At 36.0% G+C, this 26,092-nt stretch overlaps 1 protein-coding gene across 1 annotated transcript in view; it reads right to left on the bottom strand.

Moving 5' to 3' along the window:
* Positions 1–1,721: 1,721 nt before the first annotated feature.
* COLEC12 (collectin subfamily member 12) overlaps positions 1,722–26,092 on the bottom strand; it is a 103,565-nt gene continuing 79,194 nt past the window's right edge. Inside the window, exons 3-10 of the mRNA XM_087707208.1 lie at positions 25,253–25,375; positions 18,087–18,185; positions 16,360–17,406; positions 10,800–11,270; positions 9,222–9,358; positions 6,955–7,064; positions 5,192–5,337; positions 1,722–2,813 (exon numbers count right to left, since the gene is read on the bottom strand). Coding sequence (XP_087563334.1) covers positions 2,794–2,813; positions 5,192–5,337; positions 6,955–7,064; positions 9,222–9,358; positions 10,800–11,270; positions 16,360–17,406; positions 18,087–18,185; positions 25,253–25,375 — 2,153 coding nt within the window. The 3' untranslated portion in view covers positions 1,722–2,793. The remainder of the gene's footprint in view (positions 2,814–5,191; positions 5,338–6,954; positions 7,065–9,221; positions 9,359–10,799; positions 11,271–16,359; positions 17,407–18,086; positions 18,186–25,252; positions 25,376–26,092) is intronic.

Raw genomic sequence — 26,092 nt, forward strand, 5'->3', positions numbered from 1 at the left:
TCAGTAGTATGTGTGCACGTCTGGCACACACATGAAGCAGACCGGTAGTAAAACCGGGAGCAACCCACCTCTGTCCAGGATCCAATTAAATCCATTAAGTTTCCATCTTTGTTTCTGGCCAGGACAGAACTCCAGCATGCAGAATTGACTCATAATCTAGAGATAATGTATAGTCACAGTTCCTGCTCAAAAAGAAGATGGGAAGCAAGAGGTTTTTACCTGCTTCCAGCTTGTCTCCCTTTTATGGTAATTTCTGCGTCAGTAGGCTATGCTAAGAGGCTTTGTCACCATGTCTTTTATTATTGCAATGTATTCGACTTGTCAGGCAAAACTTGATTTATATATGCTGCTACACCTACATTTAGAAAATTGCATTGTTTGCTATTCAATTAGTGGCACATTTCAAAATGCTAGATATCACCTTTAAAGTCACATATGGCTCAGGAGCTGGCTATGTATGAGATCACCTAATCCAGGGATGTTAAACTCGCGGCACACGCCCCGGATGCATCATTCGTGGACACACCCACGCCCAGTTTAGCAAAAGGAGGAAAAGTCACATTATGTCATGTGACGCGACCATGAGACCACAAGTTTGATACCCCTGACCTATCCAAGTATCAAACTCCCCCAAAATGATTGCTCTGGGTGTAAATCTCTAATAGCCATTGTGATTGGGGAATATTTGGCAGATCTTCTCTGTCACTACTACTCTTCTTTAAAACAGCATATGTCAGAGATTAGAGCCCTATCCTTGCTATGGCTCTTAAGGGCCATTAGGATCCAGTGCTTCTAAAGGGCCTCTGAGCGTCTGATATGAATATTTCTTTGTCTTTGTCACTTTTGTTTTGACTGGCCCTTAGTAGCTATTTTATGATTTTAACCATTTTGTTGGACATTGGAGTTTAAGTGGCTCTGAGTCCTTTGTGACAGGAGCAACACATAAGTCACAGCAAATAAATAACTCACCCAATGTCTAGTTTCAAACTAGTTGAGCATTTGCTTTGGTACCAGTGAAGGAGATACAGAAGGATGTTAGAGGTAGAAAGAAAAGGCTTATTTAACTGAACAGCACAGATCACAGCAACAAATTATCCTAATGTGAAAAACATTTGAGAGGAAAAGTTAATTAATTTGATGTATTCATTGTTTCGATATTTTGAGTTTACCAACATTCTTTTTAGTCCAGTTGTGTCCAGATCTGCAGCAAAATGATTACAGATACTTATCTTAAATATAAATGGTCACAAACAATCATAGTATCAAATTTACCTACAAAAATCATGTAAATACTATTTATGTCGAAATGTGTGACTTGCCTTTTATTTTCACTGTAATTTTAAGTTAAGCACAAATCATTACTGAACACTGTGGAAGTTCAGAAAGTACTGTAGTATTGTAGCACTTTTGTCTGCTGATCCAATGAATTAGATGTTGCATGCAGATATACTGAACTCTTTCCCAATGCCTTGGATTTTGCCTTTTCCCCCTCTCTTCTCCAAGGTCTTATCAACAGACAACAAGAAAGCAACCTGACATGGAATAGTTAACCATTTTCTGACAAGTTCTTTTCCATGTGGAAGAAAAAGCTGCAATTTGGAGGTGTTAAACTGGAGCAGAAAAAAGTCTAATCAAGAAATGGCAAAGTCTATTGGTTCCTGTCCCCGCTGCCCCAGTGGGTGGGTACCAAAAAGGTATTAAGAACAAGTTGCACACATCTATCAGAAATATCTATTTTTGTTAAAATTTTTATTAGACTAAAACTAGTCCCCAATGGTCTGAAGCCCATTACAGCAATAGAAATTGCCTACACATGAAGAAAAGAAGAGGAACATAAAACATATTTTATATTAGGTCATGTTAAGTAGCTAGTACATTAAGCCCTGCATTATAGCTAGTAAAAAATTCCTAGGGTACTTGGCAAAGTCTTTTTTTTTTTAGCTCTCTGGCCACTTGATTATTTTAATTGGAATCAATTAGACTGAATCAGGAATTTTCTATACAATATGTAAAGTATGTACTTTACTAGTCAATTTACTAGTTATCCCTGTTGCTAGACTTTCAGCTGCCTGGAGTTCTGTCAATGGACCAGTTTGGAAAAACAAGCATGTTGTTCATAACTTTGTATGCATTTTTGTATAATAGACTGCAAATGCCATCTAAAATCAATTTTAAAAGTTATTAAACATGAATAATTTATTCCAGATGGTTATTTCTTGTGTATGATAAGTAGTATCAATGGTGTTTTCTTTGATTTCTATTTACTATATTCATATAAAAAAGCAATTAAATCAATATAACAGGCAAATTTTTGTACAAAAATACAGCATTTTAAAAGCTTTAAAAGTATATTCTATATTACTGATCAGAACTGGACTATATATATTTATATATAAAATTTATATAAATTTATACATGTTTATTTATATAAATTGCCAATATTTGGGAATTTAGCAAGTGGCTGTTTTGTTTACACAGTAGCTTTGTATTTTTTTGTCTTCCTAGAGTAGTAAAGTCAGAACTTGTAATCAGCTTGCTATTTTCTAGTTCTTACCAGAACATATCTTCTGCTTAATGACTGAAGAGATCTACAGGTAGTTTTGTCCAATTACATTTTCTACCAACATGTTTGTGCAACAGGTTGTAAAGCCCCTGAAAAATTAGAAAATGTGGAAGACAAATTGTGCTGATGAAGTTTATTCATCAAAGTTCTCAGTGCTCCTTTTCTTATTTGGGTGATGGTTCAGTCCCAGATGAATTTCTTTGCAAAGAAAATGTCAATCTCTTGGCCTATTACAATCCTGGAGGCTGAGCTGGAGTGAGAAAAGAAAATTAACAAGTGTTACAAAGGTAAGAATTGGCTTTAAAATCCAGAAACGAATGCCAAAGTTGTAAATTGCATTGGTAAGTACTGCTTTCCAAATCTGTGTCTGACCATAACCAGTCAAAATGCAAATGGTATGATAAAGGTAGGAAGATATTTAATGTGAAAATCAGTTTGTACTAATTACAGGTGACGAAAGAAAGATCTCCAGTCTTTCTACGTAATGTCAATTGCCATTTGCCAATAAATCCCAAGGGCAGATCAGTCGGTTTCACTCTTGAAATGCAGACGTAGGAGGGGAAAAACTTTCAACCCACTGAGTCATCTTTAGAGGTAATCCCTCTCCACCCCCCACCTCCATAGTCTTATTAAAAGACAATTTTGGTTCTAAAAAAAAATCACCTACATGCTGACTATTGTTAACATAATGAAATATTGGGTTCTTTGGAAAGATTGCTGTACCACCAGAGAAAAGACTTGTCTTTATTTAACATATCTTAATTGCATTGTATACCGTAGTTGTTTAATCTTCTCAGAGGGGCGGTTATAAAAGGAAATGTCATGCTGTTAATCATGTTGTAAGGTAATTGAAGAAGGGGCAAGGGAGGGGATCCAATAGGGACCAGGAATGGAGTGCTGATGTAAAGGTCAGGGGAACTAACTCTTCTTGTATTACTTCATTGTAGAAGTTATTTACTTTGTAGGAAACAGCACCAAGTAAACACAAATAGATTTCTAACAATTATTTTTCTAGATGTTATACAGAATACATTTTGGTTGCAGCAACAACATGTTCCAGATATTAAAAACTGCTGAAATTTAAACACACATGAAAGTTCTAACTGAAAAATTCTCCAAAGCACCTGAGGGCAGAACAAGAAGCAATGGGTGGAAACTAATCAAGGAGAGAAGCAACTTACAACTGAGGATAAATTTCTTGACAGTTAGAACAATTAATCAGTGGAACAGCTTGCCTCCAGAAATTGTGAATGTCCCAACACTAAAAGTCTTTAAGAAGATGTTGGATAGCCATTTGTCTGAAATGGTTTTCCTGCCTAGGAAGGTCCCTTCCAACTCTGTTATTGTATTGTATTGTAAATTTAAATTCAGGTAGCATATTAATTTAATAAAGAAGGAAGGCTGATTCAAGAGAGCCCTATGTTTGCTGTATATTTTTCACTTTCTTTTCTGAAGAAGTTCAGATGAGCACTTCATCCTAACCCCAGCTTTCTTGTTAGGCTGAAAGGGGGAAAAAGCAGAATAATTTGCCCAAAACATCCAATGAATTTTATGGTAGAACTGCCCACCCCCAACCTCAAACCCTTGGTAATAAATTAACCTAAGGGTCATATATTAACAATTTATCTATATAATTGATAATAACAAAATACAAAGGCAGAACTGCATCTCGTTTTTCAAGTTTTCATTTTCATGTAAGGTACAGAAATGATTAATGAAAGGAGAAGCTGAGCAATAACATCTGACACTTCATCCATTGTCTTTGACTATTCTTATGTGCTATATCTTGGGCTGCTCTTTCAAGTTTGGTTTTTAATAATACTTTTAGTACAGCAGTATTTTAATGAGATATTTATCATTATGGCTCTAAGTCGAGCTGTGGTAGTGCAGTGGTTAGAATGCAGTAGTGCAGGCTACTTCTGCTGACTGCCTGCAGTTTGGCAGTTCAAATCTCACCAGGCTCAAGGTTGACTCAGCCTTCCATCTTTCTGAGGTTGGTAAAATGGGGACCCAGATTGTTGGGGACAATATGCTGACTCTGTAAACTGCTTAGAGAGGGTTGTAAAACACTGTGAAACGGTATATAAGTCTAAATGCTATTGCTATTATTTGGGGGAGGGAAGGTTGCATTCCACTTCGCTTTATTTTCACCAGAAAGGAAGTGCATCACTAAATATTCTTTAAAAAATCTTCAGAACATTAGGCCCTATTGCTTATAGCTTTCAAACTGCGTTTTTGAGTTCTGAAATTGCATTACTATCTTTTTGGTGTTAACTGGGAAAAATAAATTAAATTTAAAATTAAAATTTAAAAAATAAATAAAGCATTGCTTTTTTTCAGAATTAGCTGGGCATGTTTTTGAACACTGATTGTCAAGTGTATGTTACCTAGGAAGAATACTGTGTAATCTTGCCAATAGTTTAAAACTCAGTGGCCTGAACATCAGAAGCAGCTAGGGAGAATATTTATACACAGATACTAATAAAGATTAATCTCAAATTCTCTTCCAAGACCTTCTATCTGTATGAGTAGGATGTCCAATTCCCTCTCGTCCCAGCTGCGGAAATTTGATTGGTAATAAACCTTTGTAATAAATGTGAATGCATTTGATTCAGAAGCTTACCATACCTTTTTCTACATCTTGTTCACAAATAAAACTATTAACATCTTCACAGTGAAAGTCATTCCAGAGCCCAGCATGGATTAATCCAGCACAATCTTCCCCTGGCCCATGTCCATGTTTCCAGTTATCAGGCTGTCCAGCACTCCAGTTTCTTGCAATAAAAAAAAGATCATTTCATAACTAAGCCATCATATGACAGTATGACAGAAGAGATTTGTAATAGTAAAAACAAAACAAAAAACCAATCTCTCCTAAAGCAAAAACCATATTCCTTAACAAATAGTGCATGACTTTTTCTGGAAATTGAAAACAGCTGGGCTTTAGAGATGGGAATCAATTGGACAAACTGCCAAAGCTCAAAAGTCTAAAATTGGACCAAAATTTCTGTTCTGGTTTTGGACTGCACATAGACACATGTACAGAGTGTAATCTTTCAATGGGGTTGTATTTGTTTGTTTCGTCTACAGTTGCAGATGATCTACTAGGATATAAGCACACCTTCCTGTTGGATTTATATATGCATTTCCATAAATTTGCATAATTAGAGCTACCAGATCTAGACTGCAAAACTCCAGAGCAGAGATTCTCAATCTATTAATTGCCATCTAATGATTCTTCAGATTTCTGTAGCCTTTGTATTTATTTTGTGATGTATCCTCCTCCTAGTAAATTATCCTTTGGTTGGGTTATGAACAATCACTTTAAGATTTCGTAAGGTCCTTAAAGATGCAATTATTTAAGTTACAAATGTGGAGATTTCATCAGGATAAGAAGGAATTAGCCAAAGATATCAATAACATTTCCTTAACCTAAGCTCCAGTGCTTAACTGCAATCAAACTGAGAGACTGGAGAAAAAAGTAATAATTTCATTCAGTGGGAATGACAAATCTTAGTCTCCTTGATCTATTGCTGATCCAGTTCATACCCTGATTCCCATTAAAAAGAATTTGGCTGATATTTAGCTTCAATGATAAATGAAGACACAAATTTGGTACCAGCAACAATTTACAACTGATGCAACACAGAAGTCTTGTTTTCTGTAATCAGCCAAGCAAAATTGACCCTTTCTCTTTCTTTATTTGTTCTCCCTCCTCCACCCACATGTTTATATAAAAGTTGTTTAAAAAAACCTGTGGTTTCTCTAGTCTAGTTTGCTATTAACTCTGTAATAAGCATCTTAAGGTGCTGTATTATCTTCTGTTACTGGTTATTCAGGATTTATTTTCTGGCAATAAACATATTGAAATCAAAGAAGTATTAATGTTTATAACCGTGATGATGAACCTATGGCACTCATGCCACAGGTGGCACACACAGCCCTCTGTGGGCATGCAAACTGTTGCCCCAACTCAGCTCCATTTTGCATGCTTGTGCCACTCCTGCTGGCCAGCTGATTTTGGGGTCTCTGCCACACATGTGTGAGGCACATGAGAGAGATGCACATGCATGCGTGGGGGCAAGGGTTCAGTGCAGCCCCACACAACCCGTTTTTGCTCCAAAGAGGCTGCACAGAGGCCTACTATGCCCAAAATGGGGCATGGGGGAGTCGCGTATGCAAATATGGGGAGAGCGCAGGGAGGGTTCATGCGTGCATGCACAGGGGGCGGGTCACACAGGGGTGTGGTCACACACATTGCACATGCTTTCAGCATGCAGCGACAAAGAGGTTAGCCATCACTGCTTTATAAGGTTGCTGCACTGTTTCCTACTGGCAGATGCTTAGAAACAGTTATAGCAGAAAGCAGTGAATGTCCTTCCTGCACTCACATGTATTCTGGTAGGGTACCATCCAGCCACCGCCACTCATCTTCTTTCACTGAGTCAGTGAGGCCAATCCAGAAACTGCCTTTTGCAATAACTTGTTTTTTCAACCATTGCTGTGTATAGAAGAAGGAATCGGTCACATTATTTCACATTCCAGGGTTTTTGGCTCCCTTAAAATATGTTAGCCTCTTGAAAAGTGTGACTGAGCATTAACATGAATTTATGGGCAAAATGAACCTGGAACTATTTCTGAGTGCATCTCATTTGATCTAAGCACCCTTTCAAACACATTCTTCCTTTAACGCTCCCAATCTCAGTCCAATTTCCTTTTCACCATCCACCAAGAATTTCTATTTCACAACCAATTTTCAGGTTAAAGAAGGCACATTGATAGTAGCAATAGCCAGCTATTGGATATGAGGTGAAGAGAGGGACTTTTTAATGGAAATTCTGCAAAGTAGATTGTGAGAAACGCTGCTAACCACAGGGTCTGTTTGCCACGTGGTAGGCTCTGCAGCCAGAATGAAAAGGGATTATCAAAGAAACTCTCCCTTGTTCCTTTCCCCTGCTTGCTGTCACAAGAGCATCAGCTCAGTAAATGCTGACCAAGCATTTTAGTTTGTCTGCCTCAATACAAAATGCTGTCATTATATTTACAGTGGCTCTTTGTAGCATGATGCAGCCATAGTTGCCCTGGGATCAAATTTGAAGATATCTAATAAAGAGCTATTTCAAATAAATAGATAAAATAGTTTGTGGCTCTGAGGTTAGGGAGAAGGGAAATTGGAGGCTGAATGGGAAGGCTTTGTTAAATTAAAATCCATTGGGGACAGTATTTGATTAGTATTCATAGGATCAAACCAGGGGTGAAATTCAGCAGGTTCTCACAGGTTCTGGAGAACCGGTAGCGGACATTTTGAGTAGTTCAGAGAACCAGCAAATACCACCTTTAGCAGGCCCCCAGAGTGGGGTGGGAATGGAGATTTTACAATATCCTTCCCCCAGGAGTGGGGTGGGAATGTAGATTTTGCAGTATCCTTCCCCTGCCATGCCCACCAAGTCACGCCTACAGAACCGGTAGTAAAAAAAATGTGAATTTCACCACTGGGTCAAACTACATATTGCTTATGTTGCCTTCAACTTTGTTTTGTCATGTAGTAAAGCCTAGCTATCCGGAAATGTCATTTTATTAAAATGACAAAATGGACAGGAAGAAGGTATGTATTCTTTTTCCAGTCCTCACCTTTGTTGAGTCAACCTCCTAACCTGCATTTTGCTTTAGAAAAGAAAATCAATTTGGGCGGGGGTGTGTGGGGAGGCATAGGCCTCACAATATCAGCCATGTAAGAAAGAGAGATAGATCCTCTTCTTCTCATGGACTGCTCTGAACAAACTGGCAGCCTCTGACAGCTCCATTTCAAGAAAGAAAAATCAACATGGATTTTCAGCATAATATTCAACCCAAGTAACAGCATCATATGCTCCTATAACAAGTGATGGCTGGTCTTCCATGCAAGTACAAGTAGGAGTGGCAACTCCGCTGAGGACCCAGATTGTTGGGGGCAATATGCTGACTCTCTGTAAACCGCTTAGAGAGGCCTGAAAGGCCTATGAAGCGGTATATAAGTCTACTGCTATTGCTATTGCTATTGTTAAGCAAAAATAGTTGCTAGTGAAACTGCAACTGTGCTTATAATCTTACTACAACTTTCCTTTGCTTAATAGCAAGTAAATGCAAGGATTGGTCACAACGTTACATTTTCATCACCATTGTAACTGCAAATGGTCATAAAATAAGGCAGTTTCTAAATAAGGAGACTACTTGCATTTTTTGTCAACTTTTTACAGTAAGACTGAAATCCCCCGATCATCCCTCCTGATTATCTTTAGTCAGATGTTTATATTTATGAGACATTGACACCTATAAAATGAATGAAGGCAAATATATGTGTGTCAGGGTAATGTTAGAGGATCCAATCTGGGTTGGTCATGGGGACCAGCGGTTGAATCTTCTGTGGTCACACAAATTCTGGTGAGAGACAAGTTCCTGAAGATGGGCTCCAGCTTGAGTCCAAAAGCTTGTAAGACTAAACCTCTGGTCCCAGAGGATCAGATTGGATCCTGCAATGTATAAGATGCTTTCTTTCTGACTGTCTTGTCTAACCTACTCAATTCCAATCATTGTCAACTGGCATGGCTGGAAGTAATGATGTTCCATACTTGCTCTTTTGTACTTTAAATCTAACAGCATGCTAAATGGCATTTTATACCTGTTCCTCTTTGCTATTGATGAAAACCAAATGAGATGATTTTTCGTCGCAGAAAAGCTTTGCATCATCAAATATGGCTCTTTCATTTGAAAAGTAGTAGCAGTTGCCTGAAAAGTTCTTCCAGTAAGCAGGACAACCTGTAACATGAAACACTTGCATATAAACCCTCACGAGAATGAAAATGTAACCTTCCCCTTAGAAATTAGGGCTCTGCACACTTTGAAAATGACTTGAAAGAAATGTTTCAGACCTCAGGGACATACAGCAGCATTCTGTTGTGCTATATGTAAAGGCAGCCTGATTTTTTTCTAGGCTTTAGTATGGCCTGAAAAAGATGCCTCTATTTTAAGAACCAACCCATTAAAATCAATGCCACTATTAAAACACCAGCATATTTTGTTTTCAAACTCACACAGAAGCCTGAGAGTTTTAAATAAACATCAGGGACACTATGCTCATGTGAAACCCAAGAAACGACTTTTGATTTACTCTTGAAGCAATCATAACCCTAGTAGATATAGTTTTGAATAACATTATTGGAAGCCAAGTAATTTGAAAAACTATCTATTCAGAATATTGTTGAAATGGAATTTCCATTATTGAGAGTTGCAGCCATCATTTTCTATCAAATTGGCCTTCAAATCATTTCTATTTTATAAAAGAAAAAGGAGCTCAGTTTAATAATATTACTGCAGGATACATTTTGAAAAGATTTTTCCAGATTTTTTTTCATGTATCAAAATCATTCTTCTAACACCATTCTGAGTAACTTTGTATGCAAAGTTTGAAACAAGTATTAACAATGAGATTTGAACAATCCTACACAATTACTTATCAGGTTTTAACAGGAATACTGGCAATATACTATGTTTTGCTCACTTTCTCCATATAATACATAACATTTTCCATTATTACAAGAGATAGATATTGGTCCTCATGTATGTATATGGGTTCTGCAGCAACATGGAAAATACTTTGTGAATTAAAAACTAAGGAGAAAAAAGCCCAATGAAAAATCAGGATGTTCAATGAACTTTAGATATCACTGAATGTATATGACAGTTGAAGGAAGAGAGATAAAAAGATGGGGAAGAGGAAGTGGTCAACATGAGGTTCTACTTTTTTATATATAATAGTACAACATACTAGGACTTATAACAAGGGTCACAATTACTTATTGTCTTCTTAATACTATAGAAAGAAGCTTTAAAAGGTGAGCGAGAAAGACAGAAAAAAAATGTGCTTCATGGCCCCAGACCATCTCCCTGTGTATAATGTGATAGATTAAATGGCTGGATTTAATTAACTGCTGTGAAAGAGAATGTGAGGAATTCTGACGGGAGGGGGGAGGTAACAATTGCTTTCTGTACCTCCTTAGAAATCATGGATTTAAAAAACATGATATTCATTTCATGCTTCTTGGAGGCTTGAATAGATAAACTTCCATTGCAATGTGCACACAGAATACAATACAATCCAATAGTCAACATACCGGTAGTTACAAACTGTACTTTTATATATTGGTAATAAATATACAGTGAAGCATGCAGACAGATAGCGGGTTTGTTAACAGCTTACCGCTAATTTCGCCTTGTAGTGCCATAGCTATTGCTGGACCTGGCGGTCCAGGAGGACCAGGCTCGCCTGGAAGACCACGTAGTCCAGGTACACCTGGGAAACCAGACAACCCACGAGCACCAGGTATCCCTGGTTCGCCAACAAATCCTTGAAGACCTGGGGGTCCAGGTGGGCCTTGTGGGCCAGGGGGTCCATCTTTGCCAGGTGGGCCAGGGAGTCCTGGATCTCCACTAGGACCGGGCAGCCCAGTCTTCCCAGTTGAACCTCTCTGGCCTTTAGATCCAGGTGAACCTCTGGAACCTTTTCCACCTTTTTCACCTGGTATTCCAGATGGGCCACTTGGTCCCTTTTCACCTTGAGGTCCTGGAGGTCCTGGTTCTCCTTTGTCTCCTTTTTGTCCCTTGGGCCCAGTAAGTCCAATTGGACCTTGGGGTCCTCTGTCACCTTTGGACCCTCTTGGACCTGGAGGACCTACAATAAAATGGATATGTGGAGAAGGTCAGAAGAATAATAAAATAATATACTGTAATAAAATTAATAAACTGCAGCACCTGTTAGTACTAAGAACATATACCTACTTTAAATATAAATCAATTTCAAAGTATTTTTAAAAAATACTGGGCTCCTCCAAAGAACTCAAGAAAACTTAATCTATAAGTATGCCTTTATCACAAGTCAACAAAAAACTAAAACTTGATAGATGTTTACAGCTTCCTTAAAACATTAAGTTTCTTCAAGTTGTTTAATTGTGTTTACATGATTGTTGTTGTTTACATGATTCAGTGTTGCATCAAAGAATGTCCAAAATCTTACCAAGCATTCCTCTTATTTATATTTTTGTTATTTTGAACAGGTATGAGGGTGATTCAATATCTATATTTTAATTTTTCCTTGCTTTTCTATTCATTACGTCACAAAACAAAACAAATTTTATTAACTTTCCAAATTATGAGAAACATTTATAGAAGAAAGTTTTAAAAATGATGGAACTATTATAAAATTCATGTTCAAGGAAAAATTGTATTAGGTTAAAAAAAAAGTATTAAAACTATTAGAAAAGCTTTAAAAAATTCTAGATCTTTCCATGTTCTCTAGCTTGCAAAGATATCTAGAAATCTCAAAAAGAGAGAAATCTCCATTTCAAGAAACTGAAGAAGTTTTTGAAAGTTGCACTAAATAAAAAATATCTCAATTTCATGAAGTTGTCAAAGATAAAAAAAACCTTTCACTTACAAGGAAAAAAAACTTTTGCTAAGTGTCTTCAAAACGTTAAGCTATTTTTCAGATAGTGACACATTCTATTTATGGCATATGCATAATGCAATATATACATATACATATACGTACGTACGTACGTACATACATACATACATACATACATACATACATACATACATTTATAGGATAGTGAAAAATTGTAATGGAAACTTTAGAAATAGAAGATATTTACATTTCTCTTCCAGAAATGGGGGAAAAAATAGAACACCAATAATGATTGACAATATATATGAAATAAAGAAAGGCATGCCAAACACTAAAGATCAGTTCTGATGTGATGTATGTTTCCTATTTTATTTGTTTTATTTATTTCATTTTATCCCACCTTCATTATTTTTATAAACAACTCTAAGAGATTGACATACCTAAAGTCCTCCTCCTTTCTATTTTGCCCATGACGACAGCCCTGTTGGGCTGAGAGAGAATGACTGGCCCAAAGTACTTTCCCCTTAACACTTTGGTGATTTAATATAAAGCCTTCATATATTTCAGTATGCTTTTCCATACAGTGACCAAAAAAATCACTCCTGGAATAGTTTAAAAGTTTTCATTAAAGCTCTCCCTATGTGTCTGAGGCCACAAGGACTGTAAAGTTCTTTTTAGAAGCTGGGCTAAAGGTAAAAGTTCTTGTTAAGACAGCTAAGATACAACACAAGTATGCAGACTAGGCTATGTCAGGAAGTTCTGTCTAGTTGCAGCCTAATGCAATGATTTTTTATCTGAGAGAGACTAGGGGGGAAAAGAGGCCCATTAATAAGATAAAATTATTCCACCTTCCTGCTTGTAACATAAACCACTGATTGGTAACACCAAGGCAAGAGTATCTGAGTGTTATCCACCAAGAATGCAAATTTAGTTGGGTGTGAATATGGATTGGCTGGAAGGTATAAGCATTAAATGTATAAAGTTAAGTTGTAAACAATATTTAATGATGACTCATCAATGCAATGACTATTCAGCATTTGTATTAATTATCTAGAGGAGGACATAAATGGAGCACTTAAAATATTTTGTGATGGCACATATTTCCCTGGAAGATTAAAATAAAATTCAAAATAATAGGTTAAAAATATAAGCTAAAAATAATAGGATGCAGTTTAATAGAGAAATATTTGAAGTTATGCATTCAGGAAAAGAATCAAAATGCTGAACTACAGGGTGGGGAATAGCTGGCTTACCAGTACTGGAAAAGAACTTGGAATAATAGTTTTACATTCCGAGTCAATAATATATGAATGCAAATAAGAAAATGCAATTTTAGGCTGCATCAAGTGAAGTATAGTTTTCAAATCAAGGGAAATATTACTTCCTTTTCCTTCCTTTGGCAATCCCACTAGAGTATTTTGTCCAGTCCTGGGCACCACACTTTAAAAAGGATTCAAGTGAATTGGATAATCAGAGATTAGAAACCAAGTATTATAAAAGAGAGATTGAAGGAGCTAAGAATGTTTGGGCTTGATGAGAAAAGACTGAGTGGGAATATGATAGCACTCTTCAGATCGGATATTACAAAAGTTTAGGATACTAAACTATTCTCTGTTGTTCTACAAAACCCGATAAATTTTACCTGGACTGAGTAAAATCGAAGTTCTTTGGGGCCAATCATTCAGCTCAATACCTCAGCACATTGTTGTGCGGAAAATGAAATACAAACTTTTATATATATATATAGTGTGTGTGTGTGTGTGTGTGTGTGTGTGTGTGTGTGTATATATGTATATACACATACACATACACACACACACACATACATACACACACACACACAAACCCCTTGAGCTTCAAAAATAAAGGCAAAGATATAAATATATAACAGGTAAATAAATATCGGCCATTGATGCTTTAATTTGGATTCCTGGTTTGAGGAGTGGACAGACTTGATCACCTAAATAACATTTTTCATCTATAATTCTAAGATATTTCAACATAATCAGTAAACCAAAATGTCACTTTAAACATACAATGGACTAATTTTACCTTGCAGTTATTTTTTAAATTGATAATGTTATAAAAACTAATTTGCAGGATAATGTTATAAAAACTAATTCAATGCAGCATTCTTCTCTTTAATAGAAATTGGCATTTTAGACAATACTAATCCATTCAATTATTATATTTTGTTTTAGAAATTAGTTCCGAAAGAAAAGTCAGATAGAGGAATATAAACTTAAGAATAGCAAAAAAATAACAAAACCAATCAGCCCTAACCATACTACATTAATACTACATGTTCACATAATCTGTATTTTAACTATCCAATGAATAGCTTATAGTGTACACCAGTGTTTCTCAACAAGTGGCATCCAGTACCACAGTAGTTTAAGACATACATTTCTCTTCCAAAATCATAAAAAATGCAAGCGAGGAAAATAGGGCAGAGAAGGAAGACTAGAGAATTTCAATTGAAAGTTTTGAGGAAATTCCAAAGGTGCTTTATCAAGAGGCAACTGGACTTTCTGTTGAGGTGGGAGGGATACAACATCATCTATCTCCAGTCCACAACACAATTCTTTCAACAGTTCCAAGAAGGCTCCACACTCATTTGAACTACTCAGGTGACCACACAGGTAGACCTCCAAGTTGCCTCAATGACTATAAAAAATGAATGCAAATGACCAGCTGTCTGCAAAGAATATAAATCCTTTCATTCCCTGCCATCTAGTTAGAGTTGAAGAAGCTTCTTGGATGAGGAGCGAAACTTCTTCAAAGAAAAACCAGAAAGTCCAGTTGCCTCTTGAAAAAGCAGCTTTGGGAAAACCATGACCAGCATGACTGAGAATCTCTATAGACATATTGAGGAATCCAGTATTTTCAGTGTTTCTTAGAGCCCAGAATTGCAGCAGCCTCTTTGAGGACAAAATAACATTTATGCTAGTTTGTTTCTTCTCATTATTTAATTATTTTTACTTTTATTTATTTATTTATTTATTTATTCATTTATTTTGGCTTAAAGAAAACTTTCCATACTGGCAAACACTGCTTCAATCCCCATGAGATTACTCATTAACCTACCTATTATAACAGGAAGTTCAACAGTATTATTGCAATGTTTAAGTCCATAAGAATACCAAAACAGATACATATAGTAGCAGAATATTTGTCAACATATTATTGTTTTCAAAAAATAAGATTTTGTGGTTCACAGTTTTCAGGACCCAGGTTCTTTGATATAGGAAAAATAATAATGTGAAAACCATTGGTTTTGACCATTGTAATTTGTACTGCTTAAATGAAATGTTGACATTTGTGTAACTTTTTCTATGCGGCTTTCAAAAGTATCCATATATCAACCCTTGTTCAACTGTTCTTCCATTATTACTAGATCTTCCTTAACTTTGGAACCATCACTAAAACGTATGCTATCTAATTCTATAGCTAAACTACATGTGTTTCTTTATATCTATATATATAAAAGTGAAAACCACTCACACTGCATCATGAAATCTCCAGAACCGTAAAGCCTACAAACTTGAAATGTGGCACATATGTTCCTCTTGGCTTCTAGGTGCTCCCTTAGAAAGGATTTTTCAAAATGACCATCAGATCATTAATATTTCTTATATTATTATTAACATGCTCTGATGCCAAGGAGTTAGACATTCCACTCCCCTTCCTAACCTGAAAACTTCCTAACTGAAAGCGTGGCCAGCACGTGACTCATCCAGCCTGCTGGCTGGGACTTTGGAGAGGAGCCTGAGGGAGAGAAGGTAATAAAAAAGGAGGTTTCTGTGGGGTAAGACTGAGGGAGCGAATGGGAGAGGAGAGGGTGACTGCTATCTGCAGTTCGGAGGTTCAAATCTCACCGGCTCAAGGTTGACTCAGCCTTCCATCCTTCTGAGGTGGGTGAAATAAAGACCCAGACTATGGGGGCGATATGCTGACTCTGTAAACCGCTTAAAGAGGGCTGAAAGCCCTACGAAGTGGTATATAAGTCTGCTATTGCTATTGCTATCATAACTACTCATTATTTTTCAAGCTGTGTCAATTTATCAAGCGCAATCACATAGTTTCATAGCAGAGTACAGGTATTCAGCTACTAATATGATATCAGAAAAGAATAGCTCTAATGAACCTGAAAAACTGACCTACTATTTCTCTTTAAACTTCTGTTCCCTAGCAACTTTACAGAAAGCTAGGAAGTGGAGTGATGTAGTCACCATATTTATTTTCCTACACTGCTTCTGAAAGCCACATGGAGCTGGTAATCTCAGACAATATCTTAGACAATTTGAAAATCAATACCAATATCTATTTTGGAAAAGTCATCCAATACATTTCTTACCTTGCAGTATTGTGAAATTTTTAATCAGCTGGCCATGTTTAGAATCCACCAGCTTCATTTCTTCCATTATTACTGATAAATTTGCTACTTCAATATCTAACCGTGTCCGCATCACATCCTGCTGCATTCTTAAAGTAGTAGCATCAAAACGAATATTAGTTAATGTGTTGTTCATAGAAGTCAGCTCATCCATATGCTTACTAAGAGTATCTGTGCACGTTGTCCTGGCATCATTGAGATTGCTGGTTAGTGTCCGTAACTGATGGGCAGTGTAGCTAATATTACTAATAATGTTGACAATATCTGTCTCAAAGCTATGAAATTGGTCTTCTTGCTGGTTAAATTTGGCAGATGTTCTGTTTTCATATTCTTTATAGTGTTCTTGGAGATCCTTCAAACTTTGTTCATTGGCTTGAGCAATAGTAGTGATATTCTCCATCTGTCCACTGAATGAGTTTAACTGACTGCTCACATCCTCAAGTGTATCATTATTAGCTTTGGTCATAACTGAATTGTTAGCTGCTAATACTTGTAAAATCTGCACCTTCTCTTTAAGCCAATCAGTATCTTTCCGTGCTTGGAGGGCAACCTGCTGAAGGTTTTGAAAGTCATTTTTGATTCTTTGAATAGCCTGACTTGTGTCATCCACCGATCTCTGCAAAGCACTGATAAGATTTCTTTGCTGAACCTGTGTCTGGTTAAGATTATTTAAATTCAGTATGACAACATTATGTGAGTGCATTTGACTTTGCAAGTTTGTTTGAATGTTATTTGTGTCTTGTTGGAGATCACTGATGTAGCCATTGTAAGCTTGAAGAGTTTTGTTGATATTTTTGATCATGAAAGAGTTGCTGTCCAAAACACCATTCATTTGACTTTGCCTATCATTTAACATGCTACCAGATTCTTGTAACTTTTCCAGTGTATCTTTGTTCTTTGTGGTTTTCTCTGAAATCTCATAAAATTGCTGGCGGAGGGCTACAATATCATCTTTGAAACTTGAAAGCTCTGTGTTTGTGGTCATAGCTTTCTCTTCAGCTTGATAATCTGAAAGAAGCAGGAAAGTGATAAATATTCACATTTGTTACTTATCAGAAGAACAGTTTAACAGAGTTTATTTCATCATACAAACAGAAGGATAAGCCAATACATAAACAAACTTATTTGAGGAATTGCTAATGAACATCAGTTTTCATTGGGCAATTCTGAATTAATACAAACTAATTTCTATTTACAAGGCTGATGGAAGGGTCACTGAAACACAGAAAATTAAAGGCATACAAAGAGCACACGAATCCCCTTTTAATGAGAGACCATCAGTAAACCTAGATCAGCATCTGTTTTCACTCTCAGAAGCTTACCATGATTTTAGACAAGAAGAAATCTGTCCTATTGTATGTTTCCAGAAGGGTAAAAACTGTGTTTGCTAATATCCCAATTACCCAAGAGATTCATCTTAGCTTTAATAGTCTTAACTCATACTTTAGTTGGTTTCATAGTGAGTAAATGCATAATTCGAATGTGGATTAATTCAGTATAACACTGTATAAAGTGTAGGATTCAGAATTTGAAATTAGTTTAACAAATTAAACTAATCTTTTAAACAATCTATTACCAGCTACTGTAAAAAAATTACTACTGGTTCCAATTTTAGTATGTTGATGACTTCTATGACAAAGGTATAATAATTTCACCATTTACTTAACCAGTTCATTTATATTAATTACCCAGTTTCTTTAAATCACTTTTAACTTCTGAAAGCTTCTCACTGCATCGTTGGCGTGAATCTTCCATGTCACCAGAAACATTGTCCATTTTTTCTACAACTAGAACAAAAAAAAATTCTTAGCAGTGATCAAGATTGATAGATGCAATCCAACAATCTATGGAATGAAAATTCAGGTTTTCCATTCCCAATTATATGTTAATGTATGCCTAAAGAAACCATAATAATCTTTCTACTGGCATATAAAAATAACTATAATGAGATTGTTAATGCTAATAACAATATTAGCAATAACAATATACATTTATTATGTGCTGTTTTTTAAATGATGCTAGCAAAGTAGCATGCAACAAAATAAAACCATATAACATGGTCCATAAAAATGTTTAAAAGAAACAAAAAAACAGAACTAGACCGAAATCAAACAATAGCAAAAGGCAATTATGTTAGATTAAAACTAACAATAAAACAAGGGATACACATTAAAGCCTGTAGAAATACATGGTTATTCATAATTTTAGTGAGATACACAAAGAGGAAATCCAGAAAATTTGATCTAGGACGACATTATAGGTTTACTCATACCACTTTATAGACATGGGCACCTGTCTCTTATGAACTTTCATTGAATCTCTTAAAAATGGAACTGATAGAAAAACCTTGAATACTTAATGTATAGGAAAAGCCTATTCTGGTTGAAGGCAATGCAGATAGTCCTTGACTTATTATCACAAATGAGCCCAACATTTCTATTGTTAAGTGAGAAAGTTATTAAATGAATTTTGCCCTACTTTATGGCATTTCTCATCACAGTCGCTAAGCAAATCACTGCAGTTGTTAAATCAGTAACATGGTTGTTAAGCAAATCTGGCTTCCCCACTGACTTGGCTTGTCAGAAGGTCGCAAAAGGGATCACATAATCCCAGGACATCGCAATCGTCAGAAACTGCAGTCAGTTGACAAGCATCTGAATTTTGATCACATGACCATGGAGATGCTGCAATGGTCGTAAGTGCGAAAAATGGTCATAAGTCACTTTTTTCAGTGCTGTGGTTTAGTGACTTTGAACAGTCACTAAATGAAGTCAAGGACTACCTGTACCTGTACTGTGACTTTATTGTTTTTTAGTTATTCATTAAATCAAAACAAAAAAAGCTAAATTCCTTGATGCCTTCCAGACAGAAACATAGAATTGAAATAAAAACAATATAATAATATTCATAAATACATCAATTGAAATTTGCAGTTATTCTGATGGAGGGAAATCTAATGACATGTGCTGGTATTATAATAAAACTACATGTTACACAGGAAAAGCCTGTTGAAAATTGTTTTGTCCAGTGGATTCTGTACTTTTTGAGACTCTATAGCTAATCTTAACTGTTTTAATGTCACATTCACTATGAAACTGTGGTAGGGCTTCCCCCCCCCACCTTTTAAATAGTTGCAAAGTATGAGAATTATCAGGTTTGCTTGACTTTTCATATCAGTTCAAAGCATGCTGCTGCCTTACACCATCCACAATGGACACACTGGGGCTTGGAGCCTTCCCTCTGGCTCACAGAGGAAGGTGCACACAGGGTACTTCCTCACAGAGGAGGGCACAGGCAATGTTCCCTCTAATTTTTTTCCAGTGTGAGCGGAAATGTATAGTGTTTGAGCTGCACAGTTTCATGCCTGAGCACCTAAGAGAGCAACAGTTTGAACTGCTGTCATGTCTGCTGGACATTTGCGCAACATTCCAAGCATCAAGCGCCGATTGCGAGCGAGGTTTCAGCCTGATGAATGCCAGGCATGAGAATGTGCCACTCAAACACTATACTTTTTCGCTCACACTGGAAAAAAAAAAGGCTCTCTGCTCAGCTTTTACATTGTTAGACTGGCTAGAGAGAGACATGGCACCAACAGCCTGGGTCCTGGCATTTTGCAGGCAACCTGTCCTCTCACATTCCTTTGGAATGCAACCCATCACATTTGAATTAGATTTTGCCAATTATCCTATTAAAAGATAATCCCATTATTCTAAAATATGACTAACTCAATATTAAAAACTGTAAATATTTAATGCTGATAAATAATAGCAGTAATTGTTATTTAGTATGATTAAAATCAGTATTGATGTATCAATATAATATATATCAAAATTGACAATAAACACTAAAATAACAATACAAATATATAATTTGGAATATAATTGTAATAAATATAATATATAAATGCAACATAAATGTAATAAAATAATTTATCATGAAACTCTCCCTCTTTAAAGTAGTAAAATCAATTAAATAGTCTAGCAAGTTTGGACTATATGCTATATGTTATGTTACTTAAGAATATATATATACCTCAGAATCAGATACAACATCCACATCATTTCCAACTGAGTCAATAAAATCATATGCCATGCCAAAACTATTTTAAATAAAGATATGAAATTAATCAAGTATTGCATTTATTTTTCAAAATGAATGTACAATTTTTTATTATTTAAGTTTTGTACCCCATCTTTTCATCTTCAAGGTATTCAAAGCAGCTAACAGATTTTTTTTAAATTGAAATCTACTTAAAAACTGGTGTTAATTTAATTCAAAAAGCCTGGCTAAAAAGGGAATTATCCTTTTCTAAAACCAAAAAAGAAAGAAGAACTGCCACAGGATTGTATTCCGTAGTATTTAATCAATGCATAGCTTTCAAATGTAATCCAAATTATATATCTAAACAACATTATAAATCATTTAAATATCAGAAGATTCGAGCATTGTTTTTTTCTGATCTCTTGGCAGAAAGAATTTGTACTGGCATTTTATGGAATTTAAAATGATTAAGTCCATGACACAAATTGCACAATAGGAAATCCAGGCCAGAATGCATTTAACTCATTGTATCACCAGGGACTAGAATTTAGCAGGCCCAGGAAAAAAAAGTAGGTAAAGCCACTTTATAGCTAAATTTGATACCATTAAAAATTAAATAGGATTAAAATCTGTGGTTTATAATTTACCAGTTGTGCCATGTAGTCCACCCCACTCCTTTCACCGGCGTTAGCCCGCTGCACCAAGGGGGCATGTAAGAGGAAGGGGAAAAAACAAGAGGAGATACGGCCACAGCTAAGCACGCAGCAACCTCGACGTCTAAGTGGGCGAGTCCACAGCATGCGCGCCTGCACGTCCGAGACAGGGCATAAAAAGGGAAGAAAAGGCATGATGACTGGACCCAGCTCTGTTTGGGGCGCTGGCTTGCACGCAAGCAAGTCCCCCAGCGCAGAGTGGAGAAAGGCTTTATTGAAAGATCCGAAGCGCAGAGAATCAGGAAGTGCCACCCAGGTGCAGCTGCATAATAAATCGCACCAATTCCGCCCAAACTTTTTTAAAAAAATGTTGACAAGACTCCTGTTTAGCTGGAAGGGGTTTCGTTCACGATTCCACGGCCATTCTGCAGAGTACAGAGACTGCAGTCAATGTCTAGCAAACGATACTGCGCGGCAGTGGGAAACTACTGTGCAATGTTTACTTGCCATGTGCGCGGCCGCGCGGCCACGTACCTTAGAGGGAACAGTGAGCACAGGTGTTCACAGGGTACCTGGTAGCAATTGTTAGAAATGTTGAATTTTATATTTGACTTAAGTCACAGGCAATTTTTAGAATCATGAAAGTACACAATGCAAAGTGGTTGAATTAAAAAAAAAACATAGACAACTGCAGTTGGATGAAGAAGTGATAGAAAAAAGCAAAAAAAAAGGTCACAATGAGATGACTGTACAGCTATCTGTTAGGCACACTTAAAACCTTGTTGAATATAGTGCTTTTCATTTTTATTTAATAAGACAGAATTTGGCAAATATTCTAGTTTTTGATTTACTACTGGTCTTTTAATGACTGTTCTAAGTTATGTTGGACTCCACACCACCCACCCAAAATGTACTTATGATCTGGTTTAGAAATTCTGGTGGCCAGTACCATCTCTCATAGTCTCGTGACCACATTTTGGGTGCTTGGAAAGTAGGCTGCAATTATGATGTTTGCAGCATACCCCACAGTAATGTGGCTGCCATTAACAATGCTTTTGATGGAAACCGGCATTTACCTGCAAACTCCCCATAACAAATAATATATTTGCTTATCGATCATGGCACTCACTTTATGACCATCATGTTTGATTTATGATGGCCACATTCATTTTATGATTGCCATGTTTGTTTTAATGACCTTGCCAAAAAAAAAAGTAACTTTAGGTCAATCATGTATTTTATGACCATCACAAATTATGACCATAATTGCTGGGCTCAGTTATGGTCGTAAGTCAAGCATTACCCATATAAACAAAATAACAAATTTACAATCAAAAGTCAATCCAGGGTAGAAGCCAGATATAAAACAGAAAGTAACTACTGGAGAAAGAGCAATTTTTTTTTACAAAATAGGCTAAGGAATTTCAGAGAGCACACAGTATCATACTGAAATAGTGCTTTTGAAAGTTAAAATGCCTTTTCACACTTTAGCAAGTACTTTATGCCAGATTCTAATGGCATTTAATATTAAATAAAGCCCATTGCGCCACTAACCATAGCTCATAAAGGCTTAAGATAAAATAAAACAATTAAAATAACTTTGCATAAGAATAATTTACATAATTATTGGGCCACTGTATTGAATGTCTTATCAATTTTATGGATAAAATATTCAATTAAGAAGGATTAAAAAGAATTACTTTCTGGCAAGGTAACATGACACTGGAGCCAGTCATGGCATGGGTATAAAATGAATAGAAAATGAAGATCTTGTTAATTATTGCAAAATGAAGAAAAGGGGTAAGGAATAATAAGCCAAAGAAAACTAAAGGCATAAAATAAGAAAAACAAAACGAAACATTGGGAAAAATATCTTAACACCAACACATTCTCTATACCTTTCTGTTTCCTACACTGCCTTTTTTGTTCTTTAAACTTCTTGCCTCCCACTTTCTCAAAACTTTACTAACTTCATACTTCTTTTGTCTTTCCTTTCCCTTTGATCCATTCATTGTTTCTACATATATTAACTCTGCAAGTCTTTCATTGTGTTATTCAACACCCTTCTTTCATATCCTTCTCTTTCATATTCAGTGCATCATCTGTATTTATCACACATTCTGAACTCACTTATCTTGTCCCAATTCACGTCAACTAGTGGAATATTTTTTTCCTGAATCATATTCATTTCTAACATTATATACTTTTTCCAGAAATAATCTCTCTTTTTTAAGATCATTGTTTTTTTATCATTTACTGCGGCATTAACATGTAACTATGATCAATATATAATTCTTACTTTCCCATAACAATTTTCATAATGACATTTCATATTTATGACATTTATTTTAGTTCTTTCATTTATTCATGTAATTATGTTGTTGTTAGTTGCGAAGTCATTTCCGACCCATTGTGACCCCACGGACAACATTCCTCCAGGCCTTCCTGTCCTCTACCATCCTCTAGAGTCTCACGCCTACTGCTTTGGTGACTCCAGCTAGCCACCTTATTTTCTGTTGTCCCCTTCTTCCAAGGTGGCGCAGTGGTTAAATGAAGCACTGCAGGCTACTGCTAGATCAGCAGTTCAGCGGTTCAAATCTCACCGGCTCAGGGTTGACTCAGCCTTCCATCCTTCCAAGGTGGGTAAAATGAGGACCCAGATTATTGGGGGCAATATGCTGACTCTCTGTAAACCGCTTAGAGAGGGCTGAAAGCCCTATGAAGCGGTATATGTCTACTGCTATTGCTATTTTGCCCTCAATCTTTCCCAGCATTAGGCTCTTCTCTAGTGAGTCTTTCCTTCTCATTAGGTGGTCAAAGTATTTGAGTTCCATCTTCAGGATCTGACGAGCAGTCACGGCTGATCTCCTCTAGGACTGACGGGTTTGATCACCTTGCAGTGCAAGGGACTTGCAGGAGTCTTCTCCAGCACCATAGTTCAAAGACCTCAATTCTTTGGCACTCAGCCTTTCTATGTAATTATAATGACTTTATAAGCTCAAACCTCCTTCAGTCAGATCCACTACATCATTTCCCTTTCTATTAGACTCACATTATGCAATATATTTATTTTTCTTTTTAAACCATCAATTGTGGCTTTAGTCACTTCAGGATTTTACATAATGATTTTTTACTAAAATAGAAAAGGATTATCAGCCTTAATTGTATGCATATCATATGCAGCATCCCTAGCTAATACAGGTAGTCCTTGACTTAAGATCACAAATTGAAACTAGAGTTTCCATTGCTAAGCAAGATGGTTGTTAAGTGAGTTGCACCTGATTTCATGACCTTTATTGCCATGATTGCTAAGCGAATCATTGCAGTTGTTCAGAGAATCAGGGGCTTGGTAAATGAACCCAGCTATTTCTACATTGATTTTGCTTGTTGGAAGCTGGCAGATGGTGATCACAAACACACACATCACATGACTGTAGATATGCTGCAACAGTCATACATACCAGGACCTGTCACAAATAACTTTATTCAGTGTCATTTCAAGCAGCTGAATAATTGTTAAATTGAGGACTAACTGCAATATGGAGAGTACCTTCCAGTATTGGTATTTTGGCCAGAATGCAAACCTTGCTTTTCTATATATTTTTAAAAATGGGATCTATAATAAAGAAAGGTAACATTATGTTTACCTGCATTTCAACAGTAGGCAATATATGTAGAGTACTGACACATTAAGATTTTCCAACCCTATTGATGTTTAAATATTATCCATGTTGTATGTGTGTATTCATCCAGTCCTTAAACTGAAATCAATGAATAAGCTACATTTGAAGTAGTCAGTGAAATTTAACTGAAATACTGAACTTCTGTTACACACCTGTTTTCTAAATACAATAACATTATGAAAAACTGATGTATGAAATAGATTGATGGCAAAGAGCAACTATCCTTGTTTTTCCTAAACATTAAGAGTTGCTTACATTTTTATAATTTAATAATCTGAAATTGGTAATCTTACCCTATTTAAGTAGTTATTTAGGAAGATGAATTAACTGATAGGCTAGCATGGAAAATAATGATTAGAATTTACTTTTATCTGAGATATATTCTGAAATCACACTGATTTAATTAAACAATTACTTTTTTGTGGTCAATTTTTCTTGGACTCAGTACACAGCTACTGTTATAGATACGGAACTTACCTTTGTATCCCAAGACAGCTACTGTTATTGCTAGCAAGGCACATAATATATATAAAAGTATGATAGAAAATTTCAGTGCCCAGTTACTTTTACACTTGGTGCATTGTGTTCCTTCTTGAATACCTATAAAATAAAATTAAGAATTTAGATTCCTGTTTATATTTAATTATTTTGTAATTAGTTAATACAAAGATTTATTTGCAAGTCTGCATAAGGCTAAAATTAAATGTGGTTTACCAATAACCCATAATCAATTTATTGGTTTGATAAGAGACAGTCATGCATTATATTCAATGTAAAGTCAGCCAATTAATCAATCAGTCTATCTATTTAGAATAGATAGAGATAGTTATTCATACATAATGTTCCATGTATATACTGCGTATACAAAATTTTATTTATATTTTATGTTTCTAAACTACCCATCTCCCTCAAGTATGGACGATGTATGAGTTCATACTAAGATTCCTGAATGATAGATAGTCACATATTAATTTGCATACCAACAGTTATTTCTTCACCTAAAAAAGGTATGGTAAATTACTATCCTTTACAGTGTTTTTAAAATATTCAGGTTCCCACATGAATAAATGCCACATACACACTTTTTAATCTTATGCAGTGTTTTTCAACCACTGTGCCGCGGCACACTAGTGTGCCGTGACATAGTGTAAGGTGTGCCGTGGGAGAATTACTTTATATATAGTCAATATAGGCACAGAGTTAAATTTTTTTAACATTTTCTAATGGTGGTGTGCCTCGTGATTTTTTTCATGAAAAAAGTGTGCCTTTGCACAAAAAAGGTTGAAAAACACTGATCTTATGAATAAGAGTTTTGAT

Source organism: Thamnophis sirtalis, unplaced genomic scaffold, assembly GCF_051295495.1.
Source record: "Thamnophis sirtalis isolate CommonGarterSnake01/CBP01778 unplaced genomic scaffold, rThaSir2_p1.2 scaffold_2, whole genome shotgun sequence".
NCBI classification, from domain to species: Eukaryota; Metazoa; Chordata; class Lepidosauria; order Squamata; family Natricidae; genus Thamnophis; species Thamnophis sirtalis.